At 39.4% G+C, this 26,149-nt stretch overlaps 1 protein-coding gene across 5 annotated transcripts in view; it reads left to right on the top strand.

The window, feature by feature from the left end:
- SEPTIN9 (septin 9) overlaps window positions 1-22,890 on the top strand; it is a 259,663-nt gene extending 236,773 nt beyond the window's left edge. For all 5 annotated transcript variants that reach the window (XM_060764567.2, XM_060764569.2, XM_060764568.2 and 2 more), the window contains 8 exons: window positions 3,365-3,493; window positions 3,768-3,849; window positions 5,103-5,240; window positions 13,585-13,702; window positions 14,768-14,863; window positions 16,127-16,223; window positions 18,567-18,618; window positions 19,575-22,890. In XM_060764567.2, the coding sequence (XP_060620550.2) occupies window positions 3,365-3,493; window positions 3,768-3,849; window positions 5,103-5,240; window positions 13,585-13,702; window positions 14,768-14,863; window positions 16,127-16,223; window positions 18,567-18,618; window positions 19,575-19,713 (851 nt within the window). In that variant the 3' untranslated portion in view covers window positions 19,714-22,890. The remainder of the gene's footprint in view (window positions 1-3,364; window positions 3,494-3,767; window positions 3,850-5,102; window positions 5,241-13,584; window positions 13,703-14,767; window positions 14,864-16,126; window positions 16,224-18,566; window positions 18,619-19,574) is intronic.
- The last annotated feature ends 3,259 nt before the right edge of the window (window positions 22,891-26,149 follow it).

Genomic DNA, 26,149 nt, shown 5'->3' with positions numbered 1-26,149 from the left:
TTATGTAGACAGCAAGAGTATGATTTCAGTAAGGATATTTATTTGGTTGCCTGTAAACTTAACCAGATGTGTTTAAATTTTTGAGGTCCTTTCATTCCTTGTTTTTCTTTTACAGCATGATTTTGTGTATGTATTCGCATCCTTCTGACTCTGGTGCTATGAAACACATAATGAAAGACCTTTTCCTCAGGGGAGTCTCCTGCAACCTGAACTCACCAGATGTTTCAAAATAAGAATTATAGGCTGTATTAAAGAGATCAGTATACTTCAGTTAATGACATCTATTTGTGATGTTTATTTCATATGGTGATGAACATACCTTATCAGGGGGTTGTTTTTAACTCAAGGGCTAAGTGGTGGCAGAATAGAAAAGCAGTGTCTCTTTTTGACTCCCTGAATATCAACCATTTTTGCAAGATATTTGACTTCGTTTGACTTTGTTTTTGCTTATTTCAATTTTGATTTAAATGTAGAGCCACAAGTGATGGCTTTGTCTTAGCAAATGAACCAGTAATCTACCTTATCAATACATTTTCAGTATACCATAATATGACACCTGTATCCACAGGAGATACTTTTCAAGACCCCATCTCTCATGGATACTTGAAACCATGGATAATAGTGAACTCTCTATTTTGATTGCTCTTGGGCCAGAATTGTGTACTCTAGGCATGCACTCGAAGATCTAGAGAAGCCCACAAACTCTTCTGGGGGGAATATTTTTGGTGCATGAGGAAGTAAAACCACAGATATTGAAACTGTGGATAAGGGGGTCATATTGTATTACTATAATTGTTTTAGTTTGATATTCTTTCAGCTGGCTGCTGCCGCTGGCAAAATCCATGAAAACATCAGTCAATCTTTTCCAGAACATTGGGTTCATTTTTTCCTGTTTACACAAACAGTGGATGGGCTAAAGGAAAGAAAACAAGGAGTGGAGGATGAGAGGTCATTTTACAATTTTGAAGATGGGGGCAACATTTTCCTCTTGATCGAAAAGAGAGTTTGTTGTTTTTGGAAACGAGATGTATTTTTTTCACACTTTCATACTTCTCCCTCCCTCTAATGACCAAGACAGGATTCACTGCCAACAGATAGGGAGCCAAAATGGAAAACAGGAGGAGAAACTGTTAGTATGCATGTGAAGGCAAAGAACCGAAAAGTATAAAGTCAGATGATTTTTTATTTATTTATTTCATTTATATACAGCTTTTCTCAATCCCTGGGGGGACTCAAAGCAGCTCACAATAAATAAATGGCAAAATTCAATGCCTTACAAAATATAAAAGACAGCATATAACTAACATAGTATATAACAATAGATTAAAACCAGTGAATTTTAAAACATTGATGACAAGTTCTGCCAAACAGATCAGAGTGGCCTGTGCTTGGACAGCACTGGTGTTATGAGATATTTAGAATCAGTTGGAAAAGAAAAGGGAGGGAGAAAGTGAATTGCTCCATTAGAGTAATTATTCGCTTTTATAGCATCCCAAAATATGAGTTCTTCTATTAGGAGATGGGAATATACTACAAATTTGTAAGACTTGGAGTGCAACTACAGTACACTGCAGAATTAATACAGCTCGACACCACTTTAATTACCATGGCTCGATGCTAAGCAATCATGGGAGTTGTAGAGAAAGCTAAAGATCTTGTAAAACCGTAGGTATAGATGGTCCTTAACACAGTTATGATGGAGCAAATAGGAAGTTTGTTTGGCACCCTCTGGACCCTTTCTGCAGCCAAGTGGGGACCTTACTATGTTTGCAGGACCTTTGTTTTTAAATCATGTCCCATAGGGGTGTTTCTAATGTGGAATGTTCTTTTCCCTTTTTAATTGCATTTTAAATGTGCTTTGCAGTATTTTAACTATGTGCTTTTAAAACATAAATCTTTAATTGTTTAAAAAAACCCTTTTACATAATAAGATTTTAGCTGAACTTTGATACAAATTAAAGGGAGCTGCTTTAAGTCCCATGAAGGGAAGAAGGCAGGATACTCTCTGCCCTGGAGTGTGGTGGAGGCTCCTTCTTTGGAGGTTGGATGGCCATCTGTCAGGGGTGCTTTAAATGTAATTTTCTTGGTTGGCCCACAAGGTCTCTTCCAACTCTATGATTCTCTCTCTCTCTCTATACACACACACACACACACAAACAGACAAAATATCTTGTAGCCAAGTTTGCATCTTATGTTGAGGTATGAGAAATAGGTTCAGTTGTGAAATATTGTTTAGAAAATCTAGGCTGGGTTGGTTTGACATACATCCCACTGAGATAAATGTGAAAACATATTTGTAACTTAAGTCTTATTTATTTTAATAAGAACTGCTTGCCATTAACTTATGCAAGGTGCAGCCTATTATTTGCCAAGTTAAGTTGACATGTGTTACCTGTAGCTTCTAGCATTTACCAGACAGGTATTGTAGTCCAATATATCTGATTAGAGGTAAGCAGATGCTGATTGAACGTTTAAGCCACCCTCATGACTTCTTAGGGTAAGGAAGGAAAACATACTGGAAACCACCTTCTATCTACTGTTAAGGATATTAAATTGAACTTTGTGAAACTAGTCCACATTTTTCTTTATTTTGAAACAAACTTCTCTTATATGGCAAGAAAAAATTATACTGGAAAAATATAAATTGAAGAGAGTTCACTGACACAAGAATGTCTGGGGAGCATAGTGTTCGCTTACAATGAAAATGGATCTAGGGCAATTTCAGTTTTACAAATAATAAGAATTTGTGTTAAAGAAAAAAGTTTTAAAACAAAGTTGGAGGGAACAGAAATCAGACATCAAGGTATGAACAATTTATTCTGATTTTATCTAAGTTAAATATCAGTCAGTTCCTGTTTCTCCATAAAGCTTAAGCGGCAAAATTAGATGAAAGAGTTGTCTGCAAGCTGACCTTGATGTCCAGTTGCAATTCAGGTCCCAACTACACTGCCATATAATCCAGTTTGAACTGCATTATAATGGTCAGTATAGACTCATATAATGCAGATTGGACCACATTGAACTGGATTATTTGAATCTACACTGCAATATAAGATAGTTCATTGCAATTAATCTGCATTCTGAAAACTGAATTATATAGCAGTGTAGATGGGGCCTAAGACACCTTGTCCAGTGCCCCACATAAGACATTTTTTTCCAAATCCTTACTATTGTGTGAGTGGGGCAAAATCAACAGAATGAGACCTTCTTAAAGCAATGACTGAATTCTTGCAGCCTTTGTGTGTGTAACCAAATGCCGTTTGAACATAACATAAATGTACACAGTGTGCAGGCCAATTTTGGGGTGGTTTTATTCATGCAATAGCAAGGCTTTCTGATATCTGTGTCCCCTGCTGCCTTTCAGGTCAGAGTGGCTTGGGAAAATCTACACTAATCAACACTCTCTTCAAATCCAAAATCAGCCGCAAATCTGTACAGCCGAGTACTGAAGAGCGAATCCCTAAAACAATTGAAATCAAATCCATCACACACGGTGAGCCTTGGCAAGATATTGTAAGGTTGTTATTTTTGCAGGTTGGGGAGGAAGATGGGGATGTTGAGAATCTCACAGTCTGGAGGCAGGGTAAAGGGTTCAGAAGATGGAAAAGTCCTTTAGATCCTTAGAACACCAAATTTTGGAAAGTCTTTAAATGTCTGCAAGATCCCCATTGCGTATTTGTTGAAGGTGTTTGACTATGGAGGAATCTTCTCAACTGTGTTTATAGGATAACATCTTGCTACCTTATCTTCTTCAACTTTTGTTTCAGATATTGAGGAAAAGGGCGTGCGCATGAAGCTGACTGTCATTGACACTCCCGGATTTGGAGACCATATCAACAATGAGAACTGGTGTGTGACCATTAAATGAGAAACCCAGGAGGCCACTTTGTGTGTTGCATATGTGTATGGAAAAAAACATACTTTGGGATTTGGAGCTTTAGAATTATCCATATATCTGTACTCATTAGGACCATCATTCTAATTGAGTTTTGTTAGAGAGCTAAACAAAGCTGCTTCTGATGCAAAAACAAGCAGTGAAGCAAATACAGAGCTGATTTTGATCTCATTTCTATCCTTAAATCTAGGGGCTAGCTGGGAGTAATTGGATGAAATGTTCTTGGCAAATGTGATTTTGGCTAGATAGAGCGTATTTCTGCAGCTCAATAGCTCTCAGCCTGATCTGTGTGTCCTCATGGTACTGCCACCTACAGTAGGCTCGGGAGAATTTGTGATCTAAATCCTTTTATGGAATCCCAACTAAAGTATAAGTACCTACAAGCCATTTTTTTTTCTAAAATCCAATTGCCACAGAGACAGAAAGTGAGGCAAAATCTTCTGAACAGAGGCACAGACAGTAAAACAAGCACCACAGGCATGTTTATCCTTCCCTGAGCTATCAAAAATGTATAGCTAGCTAGCTGAATGATATTTGGCTAGAGTTACACTTAAAGAATCTACCTGTTCTGACATACATACAAATTCAGCTTAAGAACAAACCTATAGGACCTGTAAAAAGGAACTACTGCCTTTCTAGGAAACTTGCCGAGCACTGATAAAAGTAAGGTGAATGAGTTTGCCAGTAATTTCTTGTTATGCTGGCTTGCAAATCTAAAGCAAGGTATAAATAGTACTTCAGATAAAAATTAGATGATGTTTGAATTAGCCTTTTGTCTTCACATGCATCTCCTTTCCTTCTTCTTCACAGCATACAGATAAAATATCTAATTTGCCACATTATCTAAACCAAAAATGTAACATTTTAGCTCCAGAACAAACCAGCTTATGAAACCTTTGTTTGGATTTTGCTCAGTATCCTGACATGTTTTGATGCTAATGACCATGATTTTCCACTTCAAAGATAACTTTAGTTAATTAGAAACATCCTAGTTTAATCATGACTTGTATGAAGAAATTGCATATGTTTATATCTCTACTGATTAAGTTGTAATGTGGTCATCCAAAAACAACCCATGAAGAGCTCCAAAATGACAGCAGGTAACTTTCAGTATTGCTTATTAAAATGTGTATGTGTGTGTATGTGGTCTGAAGCATGCCACACAGATATTGCTCCTCTTTTTACATACATATCTCTCTTTGCTCAGTTGGCAACCCATTATGAAGTTCATCAATGATCAGTATGAGAAGTACCTGCAGGAAGAGCTCAATATTAACCGGAAGAAGCGGATACCAGACAGCAGAGTCCACTGCTGTATATACTTCATTCCTGCCACTGGCCACTCGTATGTATACTTCTCCTGAATTGCACTTTTTAATTTTGTTAGTGAGCAAAAAAAATAAATCACTCATATTCTAAGTGCAGATACTACTGATCTGCCCTACTGCTTTCATAAGATTGTCTTGTTATCACTTTTTGTGCCACATTCTCACAAATTAGGATGCCCTTTGCACATTGAGAGTTGAGCAGACATGTGGCCTAGAGTGTCATATTGCTGAAGTGTGAATTCAAATCCCACTGATCAACAAGGACACTGGGTGACTTTAGGACAGTTACTATTTCTCAGGCTAACTTACCTGAAAGGCATGCCATGCCCATTAGATTGAGGACTTTAGAGCAAGTTAACTATACATTTATGGATATGGGTATGAGAACTGATACGAATCCTGATCGAAGACAACATTCCACGGTTATGAACTGAACCACAGTTTGTCTCTGGAACCAGGTAGACTGGTACATTCAGCCTCTGATTTCATGCCAGTCATATGGTTTTGTTAGCTTGCTTGTCGACATTCTCACATGCCTGTGCATGTACACATATGGATACAGTTCTGATTCAGAGTTTGTCTGCTAAAGGGCCTATTCGACAAGCAAGGCCTCTTTGTAAGCTTGTGTAATTATACACTTCTGTTTCTCAGACAGAGTCACTGAAACTTTAGCTGCTCTGGCCCAGACCTCCTAATGGCATCCTGCAGTTTGCCTCTCACCCAGCTGCATGCATGGTAGACGGTGCCTATAAGTCTGCTTGGTGTATTCCCCTTCTCCCAGGAACATGTGTTTCCAATACAAGAAATGATTTTGAAGTTCTGAGACACTCCATTATTGACTTTCAAGCCCCTTCAGTTACTTTTGGCTACAAGTAGCATGATACTGCTGCAGAAGGCTAGGACTAGGTGTTCCCTTGACTCCTACCACAAACAGTTTGTTCTGGGATTATTGGTTTCCTATTTTGTTGTCAAAATGAACATGCAAATCTGTGGATGGGAGAAGACTAAGCTGACGAGCCTTAATTAAGACTTGGGTTAATTAAGACTTCTGGTGCATGGAGCGGGGAGATGTAAGGTTTTGAGGATGGAAGAAACTTTAGTAGGGGAGGAGAATAAGAAACTGTTCACCCCCCCCCCCCCCCCGGCAAGCATATGCTTCTGATGGTTATCAGTGCCCTAGAAATTCCTTTGCCTTGTCATATCGCTTCCATTTCAGTATCAGCAATTTAGTAGTCAAAATGAATTCTACGCTGGGCTATTTTTTTCTTTTCACAGAACTTTTCAGATGTAATAACAGTGCCCTTTGGCTCCCCCTAACAGAGTTGAATCATTGTCAGGGAATACTAGTTTGGCGCTGTCTGACACCCGATGAAATTCTATATCCTTGTGGCTGTTAGACAGAAAAAGACATGCGTGTGGTGGGGGGCAGGGGAGGAGAAGTTTTGTCTACCCATTGTCATGTCTTTCTTCTTGACAGTTCTGCTCTCCCCCTCACCAGAGAAAACCCCCACGCTGTTCCAAGGCCCATTATGTTACTTACATACATACAGTAAAACTAACTAACTAAAGTGTCAGCTGCAAATGAGGCTTGAATTGGAGAAACTTTGCTGTGCGACAACTTTTTCTGGCCAGAGAACTCTGGCAACTGGCGCTTGCATTGTCTTGGTCTCTTCTGGCCTGTACCTTCCCCCATTGGAGAGGATATGAAAGAACTACATTTTGGAAATGTGTGTCAGCTCTGACCCTACATACCTAAATTAGGTGTGTGTGATTAAAATGTATCTCCATGGAATCACATTTTTCAAATATATGCAAATATAAATATTCCAAAATCTGGGGGAAAAAAATCTGAAATCCCAAACAAGTCCCAAGCATTTTGATTAAGGGATACTGTTAATGGTAGGGCTTCATATGGGAGACTTTTGGGAAATAGAAACCTGACCCTGTTTCCATCTGTTCTTGAATTCTCACATACAAAAGTTATTTTGTTCAAATTACAAAAGACAAGCTAATGAAGAAGAAGACGCAACAATCTGCATATGTGTGTACACACAAAACCCAGGCTTACAACAGTATTTTTGTTGATCTGCGTTGTGGTCTTCGGTTTCTGTGATATGTTTAGCCATTTTGTCAATGGAAACCTCATCGTGCATCCAAATCCACATGCTGTTTCATGTCCTTCCCTTATTAAATCATGGGGGATCCCCTGCTATATGCTAGTTAGCCCATGCCATATGATGTTAAGATCAATTAAAACAACTCAACCAGATCCCAAGAGTGTGAGCAGTCTATTCTTCCTTTTCTTAATTTTTTTTCATGATTCTTTGCAAAGCAAATATCTTAACACCAGATGCCTATTCCATAGGATTTCTTGCTTCCAAAATGGCAAAAGTTGATAACTCCACTGAATTATGGAGAGAAGTATGAAAATATACAAGCAGTAATTTATTATAATATACATAAGGCATTTTATGGGCCTTCCTTGGGCAGAAACCCACTATATAGGGTTTCTATATAACCCACCCTTGGGCAGAAAACCACTATATAGGGATAGAGCAAATGTGTCAATGGTAATAATAAATAAATTTAGGTTTCTACCGAATTCTCTCCCCCCCCCCCGCCCTGCAATTCTTGAAATGCCAATAGACTCCAAACATGTCCTACATTTCTCCCTTTTCTAATTAAGGCACTCATGGGCCCTGGCACCTTCCCTCTAAAGCACGTGCATTTTTCACACGTTGACTGTATTAGCATATTATACATCAAGCTTCAGTGCCTTTGGGACATTGAGTCTAGCTTGAAATGAGCACTGTTTTCTGGGCTGATGAAATTTGGATTAAATTCAATTCAGCTCGTCTCTTCCACCCCTCCCCTCTTCTGGTCATAAATATTTATTGTATACTGAGTCAGGCATGCACAGGAAAGCGGCAAGTGGCTTTTATGAGCCTTTTGAATCCCTTACTGAAGACTATAGAGCAGTGCTATTGTCCCATCTCATTACAGCTCAAGTTTGATGGGCCATTTGCCTGATTTTGAAATGACACTGACTGTTGTAAAACAAAACAAAAATTATTTCCCATTTTAGCTTTTTCTAAAATAGAACTTTCTGAAAACCATTTGATAATTGTAGAATGTCATCCTCTAGTTTGTACTTCTTTCTCTCACACACACACCATCATGGACTATGCTTCTGACCATGTTTTCAAAAACCTGCTTTTTTCTGTCGAAGGCTTTCATGGCCGGAGTCACTGGGTTGTTGTATGTTTTTCGGGTTGTGTGACCATGTTCTAGAAGCATTCTCTCCTGACATGTTGCCTGCATTTGTGGCAAGCATCCTCAGATCCTGAGGATGCTTGCCACAGATGCAGGTGAGACGTCAGGAGAGAATGCTTCTAGAACATGGCCATACAACCCCAAAAAACCTACAACCCAATGATATTTTCTGCCTTTTTAACAAATACATGAAAGCTCCTATTTTAAAAGGCTGTTAAATACTATAGGATGAACAGAGAAGACATAGTAAGGATTTGACACATTACAAATTCACTATTTCTGACATCTGAGAAATTCCCGGTTGATTCTAAAACAAGTCTAAGAATTGGAACATGCTTGTCAGCTCCTTTGGTGGATGCATACTTCTCTGGATGACGGTGCACTTCTCTAGTTTTCTAATAATACTGGTAAATCCTGGCTTTTCTAGCTGAGTGTTGCACACCTTGTAATCCCCTCTCATGGTGTTTTCACTCCTATATCCAGTTGGTCTCTAAATATATTGGGATTTTTCTCTTGGTGTGTTGCTGGGTGTAGTGGATTTTGATACTCTTCTCAGTCTGCTTGCTTCTTTTTAATTGTATTTCTCTATTATTTGCAGAGGCTATGTCAGAAGCTCTGAAGCTAAAGGGAAATAATCCCCCCACCTTGTAATGGGCACAAACAGTTGTGTTAGTTCCAGAACTTTAAAAGAAAAAAACTGGGCATGGAGGGATATTTTCTAGATATATTCTAAAAATATTTGATTAACAGAGTTGCAAATCCCAAGGCTTTGGGCCAGTCTGAAGCAGTATTCTGTATGCTGGTTCTCTTTCAGATGTTGTAAATCCCAGTCAAGCTCATTTTCCAAAATTGTGTGGGGAGGCAATTTGTCCCCAGCTATACTGGCACTCCCTGTGGATTTTAACGGGTGACCACCTTGAGAATACTGTAAGTCAGGATTTCAAAAATAGCCAAGTGAATCAATGATTCCAGATGGAATTGGGGTGTTTTATATAACATCTCTCTATGTGTCAAGGATGGACAGGTAGTCTGCCTAGTTTTTGGAGGGCACATTATGAAAATGTATGAAGCGGAAGCTTAATCACCCATGCCACTCACTGGTATTGTTAATTCTTTGTTCAGTTGTGGTGCAACTGAGGCTAAACTTCAGGTTTAAAATCCAGGACTCCATACCTTAAGGGGACACAAATGACCATCATTAAGATTGGATGTGGCAGACAGCCCTGGCATCAACATCTAGACTGATATGGACATACTAAGGCCATTGTGGCACAACATAGTTTTAAGTGCTAGTTGTATCTTCTTCTTTTTTACTTTAAGGAATGTTTTGTCTGTGTTTCTGTTGATTGGTGAGGTGATAAATCAACAGTTTCATTTATTTAATTTTAGTTGACTAAGAATCCTCCTTTTACTGCAGCAAATAGCATTTTTACCTGTTGACTTTGACTTATGGCAACTCCATGAATACGATTCCCTCTAAAACACCCTATATCATAAGCAACCTTGTTCAAGTCTTTTAGACTCGGGACTGCAACTTACTTGAGAATTGACAATGAGCATGAAATAAAATATTTAGAAAGATGACTTCGGGTGAGGGAAATGGCATAATGAGTGAGTAGCACCCACTAACGGCAATTATAACTGGATGAGGCATTTCATTGTTTTTTAAGGATTAACTTTCCATCTGATACACCGCACATGCAGGCATCTCCCCTGTGTTTTATTTCCTCTGAGGGATTCACAGTGGGGAAGCAAAGGTTCTTAAATTTAATTCAGTAATTTGCATTTTTCCCACTATAAGAAATTTTGCAAAAACTATGGTGTTGTCACAGTTCTTCGGGATTTTAAAAGTCACTTTTTTGGTGCACAAAAAACAGCATTTTCTGTTTCCCAATTTTCTTCTGTTTCTCAATGTTCTCTTCTGCACAAAGAACAATATTTTATTTCTAAAAGTGTGGGGGAAAGGCAAACTGTGAAAATGTATTGTTATCTATTTATTTTATTTATATCCTGATTTTATCCCCATGGGGACTCAAGACAGCTAACAACCAAACAATCTAATCTCACTTTAAAACAAAACAAATACATTTTTTAAAAAAAAAAATAATTTGTACTGTGGGCATATAGAGTTAAAGTGCAATTAAGATATAATAAATATAATTATAAATTATGTTTAAAACTCACAATCCCACCCCAGAACCCCACCCACAACCTCCCCAGCATCATACCCATCAATCCTTGACTTTCCAATGTTCTTATCACAGTTTCTGAATACCTGAGAGACACATTTTACATTTGAATATTTTGAATTTTCCCATCCTTGTCTCATTTTCCCATCCTTGTCCCATTAGTTAAAAGACTAATGCTTGTCCATTTGTATTTCCTAGGCACCATAGCCTCCAAATCCACACATTGTTCCTTTTCTTTAGACCTTTTGGCCTTCCTTGCATAATCTTTTCCATACTGCACCAGCACTGTGATCTTCTGCTTATGCTCTTTCTATTGTTACCTGCTTTCTTTCTTGTCCTTCAGCTTGTGTTCACGTTCAGGATGTATTGCTTGCTGAAATAAATTAAGTCAGCAAATTCAAATTCCCATGCTTTTATTATTTTTGAAGGGGTGGGGGCCAAGCATTCAGAGCTTGAATTTGCCAACCGGCTTTATCCCCATATCTAAAATTTACACACACAGCAACACATGCATGCGCACACATGCCTACTCTGTCTGTGTCATTGTAGGCCAAGCATTAATTGGATCCTAATTAGCTTTTGCTGAACACAGAGGGAAATTATATTTCTTTAGGACTATGAAAACTGCTTTTAGCTTGCTTTTGACAGACATTTTCCTATTGTAGGTCATTGGTATGGAATGGCTACTCCCTTTAAACTGCCAGGCATAGCCAAGATATTTTGGAAAAGGGGAATGAGAAGGAGGGGGGAGAGAGAATGTGCTTTTGGTCTGCTAAGCATTTGGCATTGTATTTCTTGGCAAAAACAATCCCTAATTAGGAAGCCTTCTCTGAGTTGAAATTTCTGGACCTTCTATTTTTGCTGATATCTGCATAAGTCAGAGAACTTAACACACACCAGTTTGTTTTAACTTGGATTGTCACTCCCACAAAAGAAGGCATATCACCCGTATATGCATGTGATATTTGGCAAGTGTACATGTGTTCATGTGGATGCCGGAAATTGTAGTCCAAAAGATTTTAAAGGTTTGACACATATAAAGTCAAATTCTCCGAAGTTGTAATTCACACAGAATGAAGAAAGTTACTTTTTGCCTCCTGTGGCAGCGAGTAAAACTACTAAATCTGACAATCCACGTCCACATTTTAGTCCACATGAAGAGCATCTGTAACACACTGCTAACTCTTAACTTTCACAGTAGGAAATATATTTATTTAGTTATGTTTCTGTCCTGCACATCCTCCAAAGTGACTAGTGCAGCCTTGATGGAGATTATTATCACTATGGTATTGTATTGATTGTGTATGTTTGTATATATGTATGTACGTGTTTTCTCATTAATCCTGTAGAGTATGCTTAATAGAAAACACTTGCCCGAGGTCACCCAATAATTGCTGTAGCTGAACCAGAAACTAAACCCTCTGTGCAAGTCAAATCTATAGCTGGAAACAAATAAAGAGAACAATTCCATATCCTATATCTCACTGACAAACTACACTAAGATGCCATTGACATAATTGGCAACTGCATGAATAGTTTTCAAACAGTAACTAGCAAGCATGGCCCCTGCCTGGACAGAGAGAATAGGGGACTTCCGGCATTCCTATCTTCCTCGGTTGTGGGAGTAGATCCGATCCACTGTGTCTGCTACTTGATTTGAGATTGCATTTGGGAGTGTTTTCTTCCAAAACAAACAGTAGGTATGTGGAGCTCAATCCAGATCAGGATGACAGCTAGATGCTTAAAGCTTCCCTATTCCCACTCTCTAGGATCTCATGTAATTTATTTTTATGTGAAAGATATCTCCTCTACTTTGTTCCATTTATCCAATTTGCAACAAGAAAGTACCCATCCATGTTGAGCATATGTTCAGGTTCCCTTTGCCACCACTTGCTCCTCTCTTGCAAATAGCTATCTCTTAATTACACTTCATGGATCAATTTGTACCACAAAGATCCCTGTCTGCAAACATTGGCTTTCAATACAGCAGTATCAATCACAGGGTAAGCAAAGATCACCTGTGCAGGAAGGCACATTGGCATGCTTCTAGTGTCTATTTTGGCATCCTGAGGCCTAAATGAGCCCCAGCATGGTGCGGTCATTTGAATGTTGGACTGCAAGGGTTGAGACAAGTGTTCAATTCCCACTTGTTCATGGAAGTCTACTGGTTGACACTAGAAGAGTTATACAATTTCAGCCTTAGGGTCACCATAAGTCAGAAACAATTTGAAAGCATAATAACAACAAGACTTGAAGCCAATTTTTAACACTCAACTAGAATCAATGCACATAATTACTGATCTTTTGTTGGTGGTGAATTACTAGTTTTCTAGTGTGTTGTGAGCAACGATTACCTTTAAGGCCCATGTGAATTTTAGACTCATGTTCTATATGTACTGTACTTTAATCTTTATTCTCCATGTTTTAATATATGTGTTTCATATAAATACAATTTAATATGTATTTTACATAAAGTTTTATAATGATGTGTTTTTAACTGTGTTGTGTCCCACCTCAATCCTCAGAGGTGAATAAGAAATAAAATTATTATTATTATTATTATTATTATTACTATTACTATTACTATTATTACTACTACAAAATGATCAATTTTATGTGAGTAAATATTGGCCCCTCCTTTGATCTAGTTCCTGTGGTCCCATCCAGCTCTCTCTCATGCTAAAGGAAGATAATCTTTAGTAGATGAGATATAACTAAGGAGATCCCTATTCACATTTCAGCTCTGCTCTTTGACTTTAGGTAGAAGCTTCTGAGTGGGGAGAGAAAAGGGCCTGCCTTTTTGTGGCAATTGAGTGAGTGGAAAGAGGAAAGAAAGCAATGTCTTAAAGTCATACACCTCAATTTTCATCATTTCCCTTTTCTGTAATTTTGCTTTTAGCCTTCGACCATTGGACATTGAATTCATGAGACGCCTGAGCAAAGTAGTCAACATTGTGCCTGTCATCGCCAAAGCAGACACATTAACACTGGAGGAGAGGGACTACTTCAAACAACGGGTAAGGAGCAGGTGGAAGTGGTGAGAGGGCAGTTTCTCTGACCTTCCTGAAGATTGCCTCTCCTTAGAATTCCCCTCACCCCACATGATGGCTGTCTGTGAAACCCAATAGCTGGGCAGGAGCCCAACACATTCCTTGGGACGCAGCTCAGAGCAATCTCGCATGGTGAGAGGGAAGGCCTCTAGCGATCTCCAGACCTATTGCCTATATTTGTCTTGGCTTGCCCTCTCTTTGGGGAGAGGGAATAAATTCAATTTCCCCATTTTGATTCTTTTTCCTTTCTCAGATATTTCTACAGTTGCTTTTTTAAAAAAATCAGTCCACTGCTGAAATTTCTATAGAAAAAGAGAACTTTCCACCCTTGGCTTCTTGCCACCTAAGTTTTCAAACACTTTCTCTGGCCCTGGAGTTAGTACCTGGAGTAATGCATACTTTGCCCACAGCCTGTTCTAGTTAGCCGGTTTTCTAAATCTTCCATTGCTTCTGTGGGGCTGAGTACTGAGAGAAACAAAGTACTGTCTTTTCCCCTGCCTGTTTCCCAACACTGGTGCCCTTGGAGCAGGTGGCCCACGTCCAGAAAGAGGATGATCGCTATGCAACCTCCATGGGAGACTGCAGTGAGCAGCATGAATCCTTAGATGATCAAAGAATATCCTCGAATGTTGACACTTACTAGTAATGTACTGCCGTTGCTTTGTAATGTGTATCTAGTCAACCATGTCCACAACAGATTGTCACTGTTATTTGTTTATTTTACAAAATACAGCACTGCCATTGGCATTTCCCAGGCAGACATTTGTCCAAATATGGATCAGATCCAGACTTACTTTTCTTTCTGCTGTACCTTAGACAGTGTCCTGGGAGCCCTTGTGGGTGAGGAGGAATGTGACCCCATGAGAACTTCACTGCAGCTCAGAATTCAGCACTTTCACTCCAGCTATTTCAAGAAGGGATATTTTCTTTTTCCTGCTTCCCTCCCTCTTTCCTGCTTTCCTCTTCTTTTTTGGCAATGTGGGTCAATTACTGTGTCATCACCAATCTGTTCTCTTCCTTGTGTTTTCTTAGATCACAGCAGATCTCCTTGCAAATGGCATTGATGTGTATCCACAAAAACAGTTTGATGAAGATTCTGAAGACCGACAAATAAATGAAAAATTTAGAGTATGTGGGCTTAAATTACATTTAATTTGTGTTCAGAGGTTTGATGGTTGAATTTTAGGACTGAACCTAAAATCTTCCACTTGATTACATGTATTTCATTTTTTTATATAAATTATTAAAGAAGTGAGATGTTCTTTCAGGGCCAGTAGCATCTCAACTGAGTGAGGCCACCAGTAGCAACTACAGAAAGCTTTAGCAAGTGCTTTGGAAACTTATGTATGCCATGCAGTCTGCCCAAACCCTTTGCAAATCCCCTGTCTTGGGGACAGCTGTTCTGATGCCACAAATGCCAGCCCAGCCCACTCAATGTCTGTGCATGAAATGGGAGAAGCAGGGCAGCTCATACCATCTTCCCCTTTCCTTCAGTTAAAATCTGTCAGTCACCATGCAGCAGGCAAAATGAAATATAAAATAGCATTAAAAGGAAAGAAAATTAGCAAGAACATCCATGTCCTTCATGAAGAATGCCAGCATGAGTAACAGTTCCATAATTGGACTTTAAAGAAGATAACAATAATCAAGGTGGAGATCAGTAACAGAATGAGGTTAACACAAAGTTGGAAGGGCCTTAAAAAATGTCTTATCTTGCTACTGAAGAGGCATTTAAGCAAGTGCCAGGCATGCCTCCCCTGGAAAATGTTCCGCAAACATGCCCCAGCCCATCCTCAGGTTCTCAAACTGAGGAGTGTATAGGGGATGAGATGCTCTTTTACTTTGAGGGTTAAAGAAAGTATGGTTGGTGGGCCATATACAGATCCCAATGCCGTTTTAAGACCTCCCAGATTCCAAGCCTGCATTTCTTTTGCAAAAATATCCCCGTACCACTTAGATGGCTTGGTGAGATGTTTAAATGAAGTGAATCAAGCACCACTGCAACTGAGATGAGATGTGTTTAATATGTAGATAATCTATGCTCCTCGTGAATACACTCAATGTGATTGTTTACTCTAGCTCTGGAAAATAGAAGTGAATGAGATACTGGTTTGCCTCTGGAAGACTGATTTATTTTTCATCCCTTATGTACAATTAACAAATGAAAATGGGTCTCTGGAAAAGCTCTTCAGGATCTCTTAATCGCTGAGCTTTTATTTAACCCTACTGTGTGGGAAACTATTGATAGAAGTGTTGAAAAGACATTCCAGAATTCTCAGAACTACTGAGATTGAGGTTGGAATAGGAATCCATTCTAAGTTTTTACTGTGACTTTAGTTTAAAGAAGGTTCAATTTTATAATCCCTATTTCTGACACTGATTTTACTGTAGGAAATGATTCCATTTGCTGTGGTGGGCAGTGACCAGGAATATCAGATTAATGGAAGACGAATTCTGGGAAGGAAAACGAAGTGGGGAACAATAGAAGGTAAGAGTCCCCACGCCTGTGTTCGTTGCTTCCTTGCCATTGTCATAGCTTTAGATCTGTCAAGGTGATTTTTGAATTTACAAAGGTGGCATCAATGTAACACATCACCAGTTCTATGGGATGTGTGCTTTGTTGTCTCATGTTAGACAGAAAGAAAAGCCTGAGATTGATGTGAGTAACTGAGCTCCTGGGCCAAATGGCTCAAGTGAACGGACATTAGGTATGGATTTTAAAGATTTATTTCGATGAAGAGGGCATTTACTTTACTTAGACAATCCCTTGTTGGCCGAGTAGGATAGTCTTCCAGGATCAGAATTCTTGTGGGTCTGTAGGTGGCTGTGGAGCCCTATTCTTGAGTGTAACAAAGAGTACTCGGGAGACTTACTATTAACTTGCAATCAGTTCCTGTTTTAGATTATATAGACAGTCATTCATCCGATAGCGAATGGTGATACTTGTTTTTATTAATCATAAGCCAAATGTGATGTTATTAATTGTTAATTGTTGTATTTCATCATTCTACTTTCACTTGACTTAGCCGATGGTTTGTTGACCGAAATAAAGGCTACTGACTGACTGGCCCTATTCTTGCTCTGCATCTTCTTCCGCAGTGAGGGCATCGGTTTCCAGGTGGAAGGCGGTCCCGGTTGGGGTTGGCTTGATGCGCCTTCCTCTTGTCACGTTTCTCTCTTTCACCCTCCATTCATGCCTCTTCAAATTCTGCAGCACTATTGGTCACAGCTGACCACCAGCTGGAGCGCTCAAGGGCTAGGGCTTCCAGTTCTCAGTGTCTATGCCAGAGTTTTTAAGGTTGGCTTTGAGCCAAAGCCAAAGCCAAGAGGGCATTTACATTTTAAGACTCATAGAGTAACATGCTGAAAGCAGGATATTTGTTCTGTGACATACCACTTTGCAGAAAAAAAGTTAAAAATGACTTCATCATGGCACTTCACTTTGTGTTGCTGTGTATCATGAAGTCATTTCCAACTTACGGTGATCCTAAGGTAGACTTATCATGCGGTTTTCCTGGCAAGATGTATTTAGATGAGGTTTCCTTTGCATTCCTTTGAAGCCGAGAGAGGATAACTTGCCCAAGGTCAGTCTTGGGTTTCTATGATTGAGTTGTGATTCAAACCCTTATCTCTAGAGTTGTGGTTCAATGCTAATGTCAGTGTGTGGTCATCATGCTGGCTCTCATTTTTGTTGTGGGAAGAATGTAAATAAAAGTGTATTAGGAGACTTTCCTTCTATAAGTTGGGGAAATGGAAATGTGGAAATAAACCCCAGAATCTACTTTAAATTCAAATCTACTTCTCTTTGCTTTCTGGAAGCACAAAAAAAAAAGTATTACTGCATTTTTGTGATGTGTAATGAAGGGCTGTGTTCCTTCCCTTCCTGAAACTATTGGTGGCCTGGATAGTGGGTAGAGCTGCAGTCTTGGAGTTCAGAACATTGCAGGGCATCCCACAGGAGATATGTGCAAAGCTATTTCTCTTCCCTTGTGGTTGGCTCCACAATGTCGTCTAGAACACCAAATGACCCTGTCTCCTCCCCCGCTCCTCCTTTCCCATTATTATTGTATAGCCAAAATATAGAGATAAACCACACTGGGTTTGAGGCTGCCTTTCTGCTTTGATAAGTTTCAACTACTTGGGAGTCTAAACGGTGACATAAAAGCCAGATCATTTTAAGCCTTCTGCTTCCCCCCTGTGGCCAGTTCTTGATAACTCATACAAGTAGAGAGGCCATTACAAGACAGATGCTTACCAGATAGTGGTTCAAAGACATGGTATTGTCGTGTTTGTGAGGAAATATAATTCTCTTTCTCTAAAGTGAGAGCTTCAGAACAGGTCCTCTTTGGGCATAATATTACCCAAAGAGCTGTTTGTTTTCTTCTGACACAGCTTTCCCAACTCCCTTCACCACCAGATGTGTTGGACTACAGTTCCCATCATCCCAGAAATATTGGCTATAATGTCAAAGGGTTGTGGGACTTGCAGTTTAACTCTGGGGAGATGAGCAGTTGTCTGGAGTTGATAGTTGTTTTATCTCTGTACCCTGTATGTTCCCCCTCTCTCCCATACCTCCTAAAAAAACAAATACTGCCCCCTGAGCTTCTGAGGTGTTCAGTTTCCCATTTGGTTGTTTTGGGGCACATCATTTTTAAGCATTTAGAATCATTCCTTCTAACCCGAGAGAGTCAAATCTTTAGATAACATAATGGAATTTGAGGGGAAGAAGGGAGATGGAAGCCCTTGCAAATTGATAACACTTTTGGAATCATGTCTTGCTTTGGATTTTTAATTTAATGCTAACTAGCTTCCCTGTGCCTTGCTTTTACAGTCGAAAACACAACGCATTGTGAGTTTGCTTACTTGCGGGATCTTCTGATAAGGTTGGTAGCCTTTTGTCCAGATGGAGGAAGTGATGTGGGATAAATCAAGACAGCATACATTTGAAGGCTGCAGTGCAAGTGGTTCTCTGTGAGAGAGAGATGAAGTGGCATCCTAGTTACATCCTGGTGTTTGTAGCTCTAAGGATATACAAACGGTGACCATGTCCAAGTTGAATATCCATTTTCTGGAATGCTTGGAACCAGAACTGTTTTGGGAATTGAACTTTTATGGGTTTTGGAATACTTGCATTTACATATACATATATAATGAAATAGTTTGGAAATGTACCCAAGTTTAAATACATAATTCTTTTATGTTTCATATACAACTTATACACAGAGTTGGAAGGTTCATTTTGTACTCAGTGTTGTTTAGTAATTAAACAAATTTTGTGTACACTGAACTGTCCCAAAGCAACGATGTCACCATGTCAGCCACCCATGTGGCTAATTTGAATTTTGGAGTATTTAGGATTTTGGAATTCTGGATAAGAGATTTATTTATTTGTCGTGTCAGGGCAACCAATCAATTGTATTACATTTCTAACAAAACAAACAAACAGACAAAATACAAAATTTGTGAGTTTGGTAGTTGATTAAATGTCCTTTGACCAGTAGCTGGCCACTTGGAGTGCTTCTGGTGTTGCTTCTGGATAAGAGATGCTCAACCTGTAATTACAACTCAGGGCAATGCTGGCCTGCTCTGTCCTTGAAAGCTGCTAGCTAAAACTGATAACACAGTCCCTGCAGGTTCCTCACTCCTGATTTTAGTATCAGGGCTCTGAGCAAAACTGTCTTACAGTAACTGGAAAAGTCAAGGACTAGATCTTGGATTTTGTGGGGCCAAAGCACATGCTTTGGCATGGTTTCAGAATCCTTTTACATTGTACTGCTCAGCTCTTTGTCTCCAACAGTGGACATAAACTCTTCATAACAATCTCTATTCCTTCCTGCAGGACACACATGCAAAACATCAAGGACATTACCAGCAGCATCCATTTTGAAGCTTACCGAGTCAAACGTTTGAATGAAAGCAAGAACATGCTCTCCAATGGTGTGGCTGACAAGGAGGAGTTAGTGGCCAATGAAATGTAACACTCCTTGTTCAAGCTTGGATCCACGTTTTTCTCTTCCTACCCTCCCCATCTTTCTCTCTTCTTAAGAACAAAACAAAAACCATATAGCCCCCTTGTTGCCTCATATCTCCTCTACTGAAACCTACCTTGTTGACCAAATAACCAAATACTTTCCATAGGAAATGTAGCACTTTGCCCTTATCCTATACTCATTGGGACAAAGTGACCATGTTGTCCATTAGACTATTGTAAGAGACCAATAGGAAAGAGAAAATGTTAAGGACAGTCTCAGGAGAAGCTTTCCTTAATTTGATGTCTAATGTTAGTCGTGGAAATGTTAGCTTAGATTTTTCCATTGTAATGAGCCAGCCATTGTGTTTTGGAACTCTGCAGACAAAACTAGTTATCATGACCTCTGTTTTAGGCTGTTGAGACTGAAATAATGAACTTGGTTAGAAGGTAGAGTTACCATCTCCCCTTCTGACAGATTAGGAAGTGAACTATACTTTCATGGGATACTTGTCCTAGTATGGAAGCCTGGTGAGGCTGCTTGAAAAGTCCATCATCCTTTCCATGTGTTTTGCCATGGTGTCAGGCTAGTTCAGCACAGGGCATAGCTGCACTCAAGAGAATGCCATGCATTCCTCACCCGTCCATGCAGCACCCCATCTTTGCCTGCCTAATTTCCCACTGGCAGAATCATATCAATGTGATCCTGGTTGGACAATGTTAATTGAGATAAGACTGTCCTCTTCATTTATACAGGCCTGATATGGGCATAAAGATGATTGACAACATTTGCCACAGTAACTTCTTCCTGCCTTCTGTGGAAGTGGGGGAGATTTAAAAGTTTAGCATGTTTCTGCCTTCTTCATTTCAGTGGTCCAGGATTATGGGGTAGCCTCCACCAAACCACTTGATCTAACTAGTGCCAAAGGTTTACTTTGTAGTAGGCCCAGGATAGGGAGGTGGCTGTTTTCTGTTTTTCAGTTTGTGCACTTTCTCTCTGTCTTTGTGCATCAAAACTCCAGCCATTTCAGGTGAAGAATTTTATGAGTCAATAGGATCTTAACATGAGTAATGGAGGGATGGATGATAAGTGTATGGCACAATTCGACTGAGTACTGTGTACCTCTTATTTCTGCATGTCTAATTTCTGTGCGCTTTCTTTTTCAAAGCCAGCAATAATAGGGAGCTGCCTTTCTCATTAGAAAAGAGGAGGATGCCTAGTATGGAAGATGTATGGCAACTTCTCATGAGGCCAAGATACTGTTGCCCAATGCAGACTATCCCCTTCTTTTCCTTTTCCTACAGGTTTGAAATCCCAAATTCTGTTGCCTTCTTAGAAGTGTGTATGTTTGTTGTATGTACACTTGAGCCAGACTTTTGTTCAGATATCATACTGTATGCTTGCTCAGAACAGTTTCTGCAAAGTCAGTGGAGAAAACATTTGTGTTGTTTTTCAAATCGCCATATCCATCTCCTTTCTAAGGCTCATGAAGTATGGAGTATCACTGTTTACAATTGATGTGTAACCCTTCTAACTGTGGCTAAAAAAACCTGTGTGCATACATAGACATGCCAGTACATGTTGTTTGGTTCCATGTGAAAAGCCATATTCCATATGAAAAGCTGGGTTCAGGATTTTGCACGCATCCTGAAATAGCACTTTGGGTCAGAGTTATGGATTTTAAAAAACGAGTTGACATAGCACACTTGTACATGTAATCTTAGTCCCTATGGATATGTTGAGAATACGTGAAAACTGTTTGGCTGTGCTAACTGACTTTAATCTTTAGAAATTGTATGCTACCATTTAAACTGGGTTACTCCAAGGGTTCTTTTACCATAGATATTCTCCAGCCAGTCTTATTGCAATGGTAGGAAAACCGTATTCCAAATGGGAGGTGATTTCTGTCCTTTCCTTCTGAAGATGCCATTTCCACTGCCCCCCACACAACACTAGAGGAATTTGCTGAACATTGCCTTGCTTCAGAAGAACAGAAACCTTTGATTGAGCACGGGATCGAGTCAGGAAGGCCCGTAAGGTCTTGTTTTCTCTGCTGTTAAGTCATCAGCTTCAGAAAACCTTTACTCTGCCATGTCATAAGCTGGTAGACTTGCAGACGCTTTTGAAAACAGGAAATCTCTGACCATGCTGCCCTCTTGTGGAACCCTCAAAAACAAAACATAAGGAAAAGGGGAGTGCTGGTTCCTGGTTTTTCAACAAAGGCTAATCTTAAATTACCACCTTCTTTATATAGGTACTAGTGTGGCCCTCTCTTACTTGGCAAATGAAGATGTTCCGCACCTTTGCCCTTTAGAAAAGGATGCCTGTCAAAGGCCACTTCCTCTTGCAAGTGATCAGAGTTTTGAAAAGTTACTTTTTAAAAGTACGCAACTCCCAGAATCCCCTATGCACATCACACCAGTGACCATGAGATTGTGAAACATGGTCCAAAAAAGCAACTTCTCCAAGCTCTAGCATCCATAACACAAGCATGCAAAATGATTTCCACCCCAGACTTCCTTTGACTGCATTTGCTGCTTCCATAACTGCCCATGAGAAGGGTGCTTTTCTTTCCTTAATCCAAGCTGTCAGGGATTTTTGGTTTTGTTTCCTTCCCCCACCCCCTGATGAATATTTCTCCAAATCTTTTTTTTCTCAGAGGCTTTCATCCATTGTTTGTTGCAAGTAAATCTAAACTCCTTTTTAAATTCTGTGGTTTTTTTCTCCCAAACTAAAAATAAAAATAAAATAGAGGAATCTTTACTGAGCTGTGTTAAGCTGAGGAAAATTATTTTTTTTACTTGCTGACATGCTATATTTTAGCAAAATAAAAATTGTGTATTAACTAAATATATATATATATTTCCATTGTTTAAGACTATGAAATGGGTAACTGAAATAGAAAATATCTTTTCCCCCCCTCTTAGATGCATTTCTGCAAAAAAAAATGCATCATATCAATATTTCATCTGGAGAAAGTGAGGGGGAAATGACTTTCTCTTTTTATATTGTACTTTGCAGGGAGAGGGAGGAGGTGTTATTGAATAAACCAAAAAAAAAAATCATCCAAAACTATAGGAATGGCCTTTTTGAGGATTGTATGCATTATGGCAAATTTAGTCCTGTTTTGTATAAATAATAGTGTTTAATATGTATTTCCCAAAAATAAATGTTTCAAATGAAAAATGTGGAAAAACTCTGCGTACATTTTTTAAAGGGCTGAGCCTGTTTGCCCAAATGAAGCTATTCCAGCCTCCATGTCAATAGTAAATTTCAAAACATTACCAGGAACTCACTATCACAGTTACAAAAGCAAGTGATTTGTGTTTGCAATCCTTATGTATTCACAGTCATGGTGCTATTGCCATAATTTGGAAACCCTAATCCTGCCTTCTGCTTTAAGCAATAGGTATGCTCTCCTGTTCATCAGGGCACCGCATACTGACATTTTCTCCCCCTTTTTGCCAGTAATCTCCAGTGTGAAGAGGGTTCCTGCTTCTGACATGGCACCAGAGATTGCTGGTGTGTGTGTGTGAAAATATCAATATTTACTTCACAGATATCCATTGCTCACAATGGCTGCAACCCAGGATTGTGGGTGCCGGACTGGGAGATGCTCTGACATTGGCCATTACTGCAAAATGGGTGCACTTGAGAGAGAGCTTCCAAAGGAAGACAGCTAATCACTAGAGCCTTCAGTATCCCCTGTGGCTCCTGCTCACACCCTATTGAGAACTTTACATTTATACCCTGGGGATAGGATAGAAGTTTGTTTTTTGGTTTTTTTGCATACATGTAATTTTTAATTGTGAAAAATTTTACTTGCCAAAAACAGATACCTGAATGATCAGGCGGATAGCCAAGAGAAGTTGTCTTCACATATCTTCAGCTATGAAAAGTCACCAGACATGACACAACTCCACTTAATGGCCTAGTCTCACTTTCACATGTGTAAAAAACAAAGCCAGATGTCAATGTGAGAAGTGGAAGGTTGCATACAGTGACAAACTTTAATCACAATATCTTATCATGCCCCAAATTTCAGGTTCAGTAGACATGTCAAAGTCCAGCCGTTTCTGAGTTCTACTGTGAATGGCCATATCTAAATCATGTGTCTGCCAAAAGCAGCACCATAAGTCCATCACAATTACACTGTATCCCAATATTTCTAGGTAAATGTTATCCACATGCTTGAGCCAAGAGAAGAAGACGAGAAATGGGAATGCATAAGGACAATTCCGAAGAGACACTAATAAATTCCTCATTGCCGTCTTGTATTGCTTCTCTAGCAGACTTGTGTTGAATCATCAAAGTGCATCACCATGAATTGCTATTGCTGATTACACAGCCTTTCTGGGTAAATAGAAACAATCAAGGATTCTGGATAAAAAGGAAGAAGAGCAGAGGAATGTAGTAGCACTTTTAAAACTAACTGGTTTTTGTTTTTACATATGCTTTTGTGGCTATAAACCTACCTCTTTGAATACAATACTGAGAGGTATATTTATAAAGACTAAAATGGTATTGCAGCACAAGACTGCCTGAACTTGAGCTGGTGCTGTGAGGTTCATCCTTTGACGAAATGGTAGCTGAAGAGAATTTACAGTAGACTAAAGGCCTAATTCTGTCTCAACTGGGGTCGATCCATTTAATCATTTTTACTTACTGAATGGCACAGCGTTTATGTAGATCTGACTGATTCAGTGGATCTATTCTGTTGAGATGGACTGCAGGATTCAGGTCTAAAATAGTATCTACTAAATTGTTTTTACATCAGCTTATCTAACAAGTGTATACTCTTGAGAATATGTTGTTTATTAACTGAATATGAAAATGCTGCCAAAAGATCTAATGAGGTCAAAAGTGGCTAATTTATTTTTAAACTTAGATTATTGACCAACATTAGAATTCAGCTTTAATAGCACAGCCATCCTAGAACCTGTCAGCTGTGCTGTTGACATAAAGAACAGATAAGTAAGTCTTTGGTTTTTATAAGAGTGCACTTTGATAAAATTAACCCAATCACATGAAAGCCAAATAAATGTCAGGAGGTGCTACATTTTATCTGAGGTTGTGAGCCAACTAGTCAATATATTTGGTGATGGAAACACAGACACTGTAATGCAAGCATCCTCAAGTTGTTGCCCTCCTGCTGTTTGGACCTCCGACTCCCAGAATTCCTGGACACCGAACAAGCTGGCTAGGGCTTCTGGGAGTTGGAGGCCCAAATAGCTGGAAGGCCACAGTTTGAATGTACAGTTTGTAATAAATAAAGGAGATAGTGATGTACATGGAAATCAGGTCTCCATACAATTTTTCACCTTCCATTTGACACCCTACCTAAAGTAACAGAAAAAGACAAGGATACATGTACATAAGGTTGCCCTTGGATGCTAGCTGTTTCTGTCCTCAAACCAGACACTTAGGAGATACCATTTGAGTTGGGGGGGGGGGAGCAGAGAAAGGGATCTGTTCAGCATGAGTGGCCCCATTGCATTATTGCTGTTCCTGTTTAAAAGAAGACCTGTGCTATAAATAATATGAATAAAAAAAGAACATAAATAATTAAAACAGCTCAGAGTGAGTGTCTCCTGGAATGACTGCCTGATTTAAAAACTAATTACTTGGAAGGTAATCACCACCAGAAACTGCATATACTTGCCCACAATGCTGCTCTGCCTTCTCTTCACTCCTCTCCCCTTAAATTCCTTTCCTTCTAATCATTTTTCTAGACATCAATATTCAAACTTATCTCTCATCCACATCACACAATAAACTGAACCGGATGCTTCCATTTCTCTGATTAATAACTCCATTGGAGTCTTATTCCCAATTGCCATAAATCCTCCCTAGGAGTAACAATACACAAGTGTTTTGGTTTCCAAGGACACCGATGGGCAGTACATTCAGGACTGGAATAAGAACAAAATTCAGAATGTTATAGCACCAAAGATATGTTGTGTTTGTACAACTGGAGCCGGGTACGAAATGGTGGCTCAGAGTGAGGAGTCAACGATCTACTTCACCCCATGAGCACTGAACCTCAATAGAAAGAGACAGGAAAGACTTAGGCATTAAAATCTAATTCAGAAATGGCTTGTGTGAAACTCGGGGTACCTGGAGATCCTTGCATATGTAATGCAACTGGAGATCTACTCGTGGTCCCTGGGCTGCTGTGTTCTCGGTCCTGTTTTAGAATCTAGAATCAACCTGATCTAGAAGGATCAGTTGTAAGGACGGGGCTATTGAACCATTAGGGGAATTGGCCTCTGGCGTCTGTTCTGGCCTCTGGCGTCTGGTCACAAACGTATTGAAATTATTTTATATAAGTTGTAGAGGTTGGCTTGAGGGTCCCACTTTTATTAAAAAATGTCAGATTACAACTGACATAATGAAAGTATTGTGGCACTTTCATCCTTAACTACCCATAGGCTCTTATGTCAAA

This window comes from Anolis sagrei, chromosome 2 (assembly GCF_037176765.1).
Source record: "Anolis sagrei isolate rAnoSag1 chromosome 2, rAnoSag1.mat, whole genome shotgun sequence".
In the NCBI taxonomy this organism is placed as follows: domain Eukaryota; kingdom Metazoa; phylum Chordata; class Lepidosauria; order Squamata; family Dactyloidae; genus Anolis; species Anolis sagrei.
Note: the sequence above shows the minus strand (reverse complement) of the source record. Positions and strands in the feature narration are given on the sequence as shown.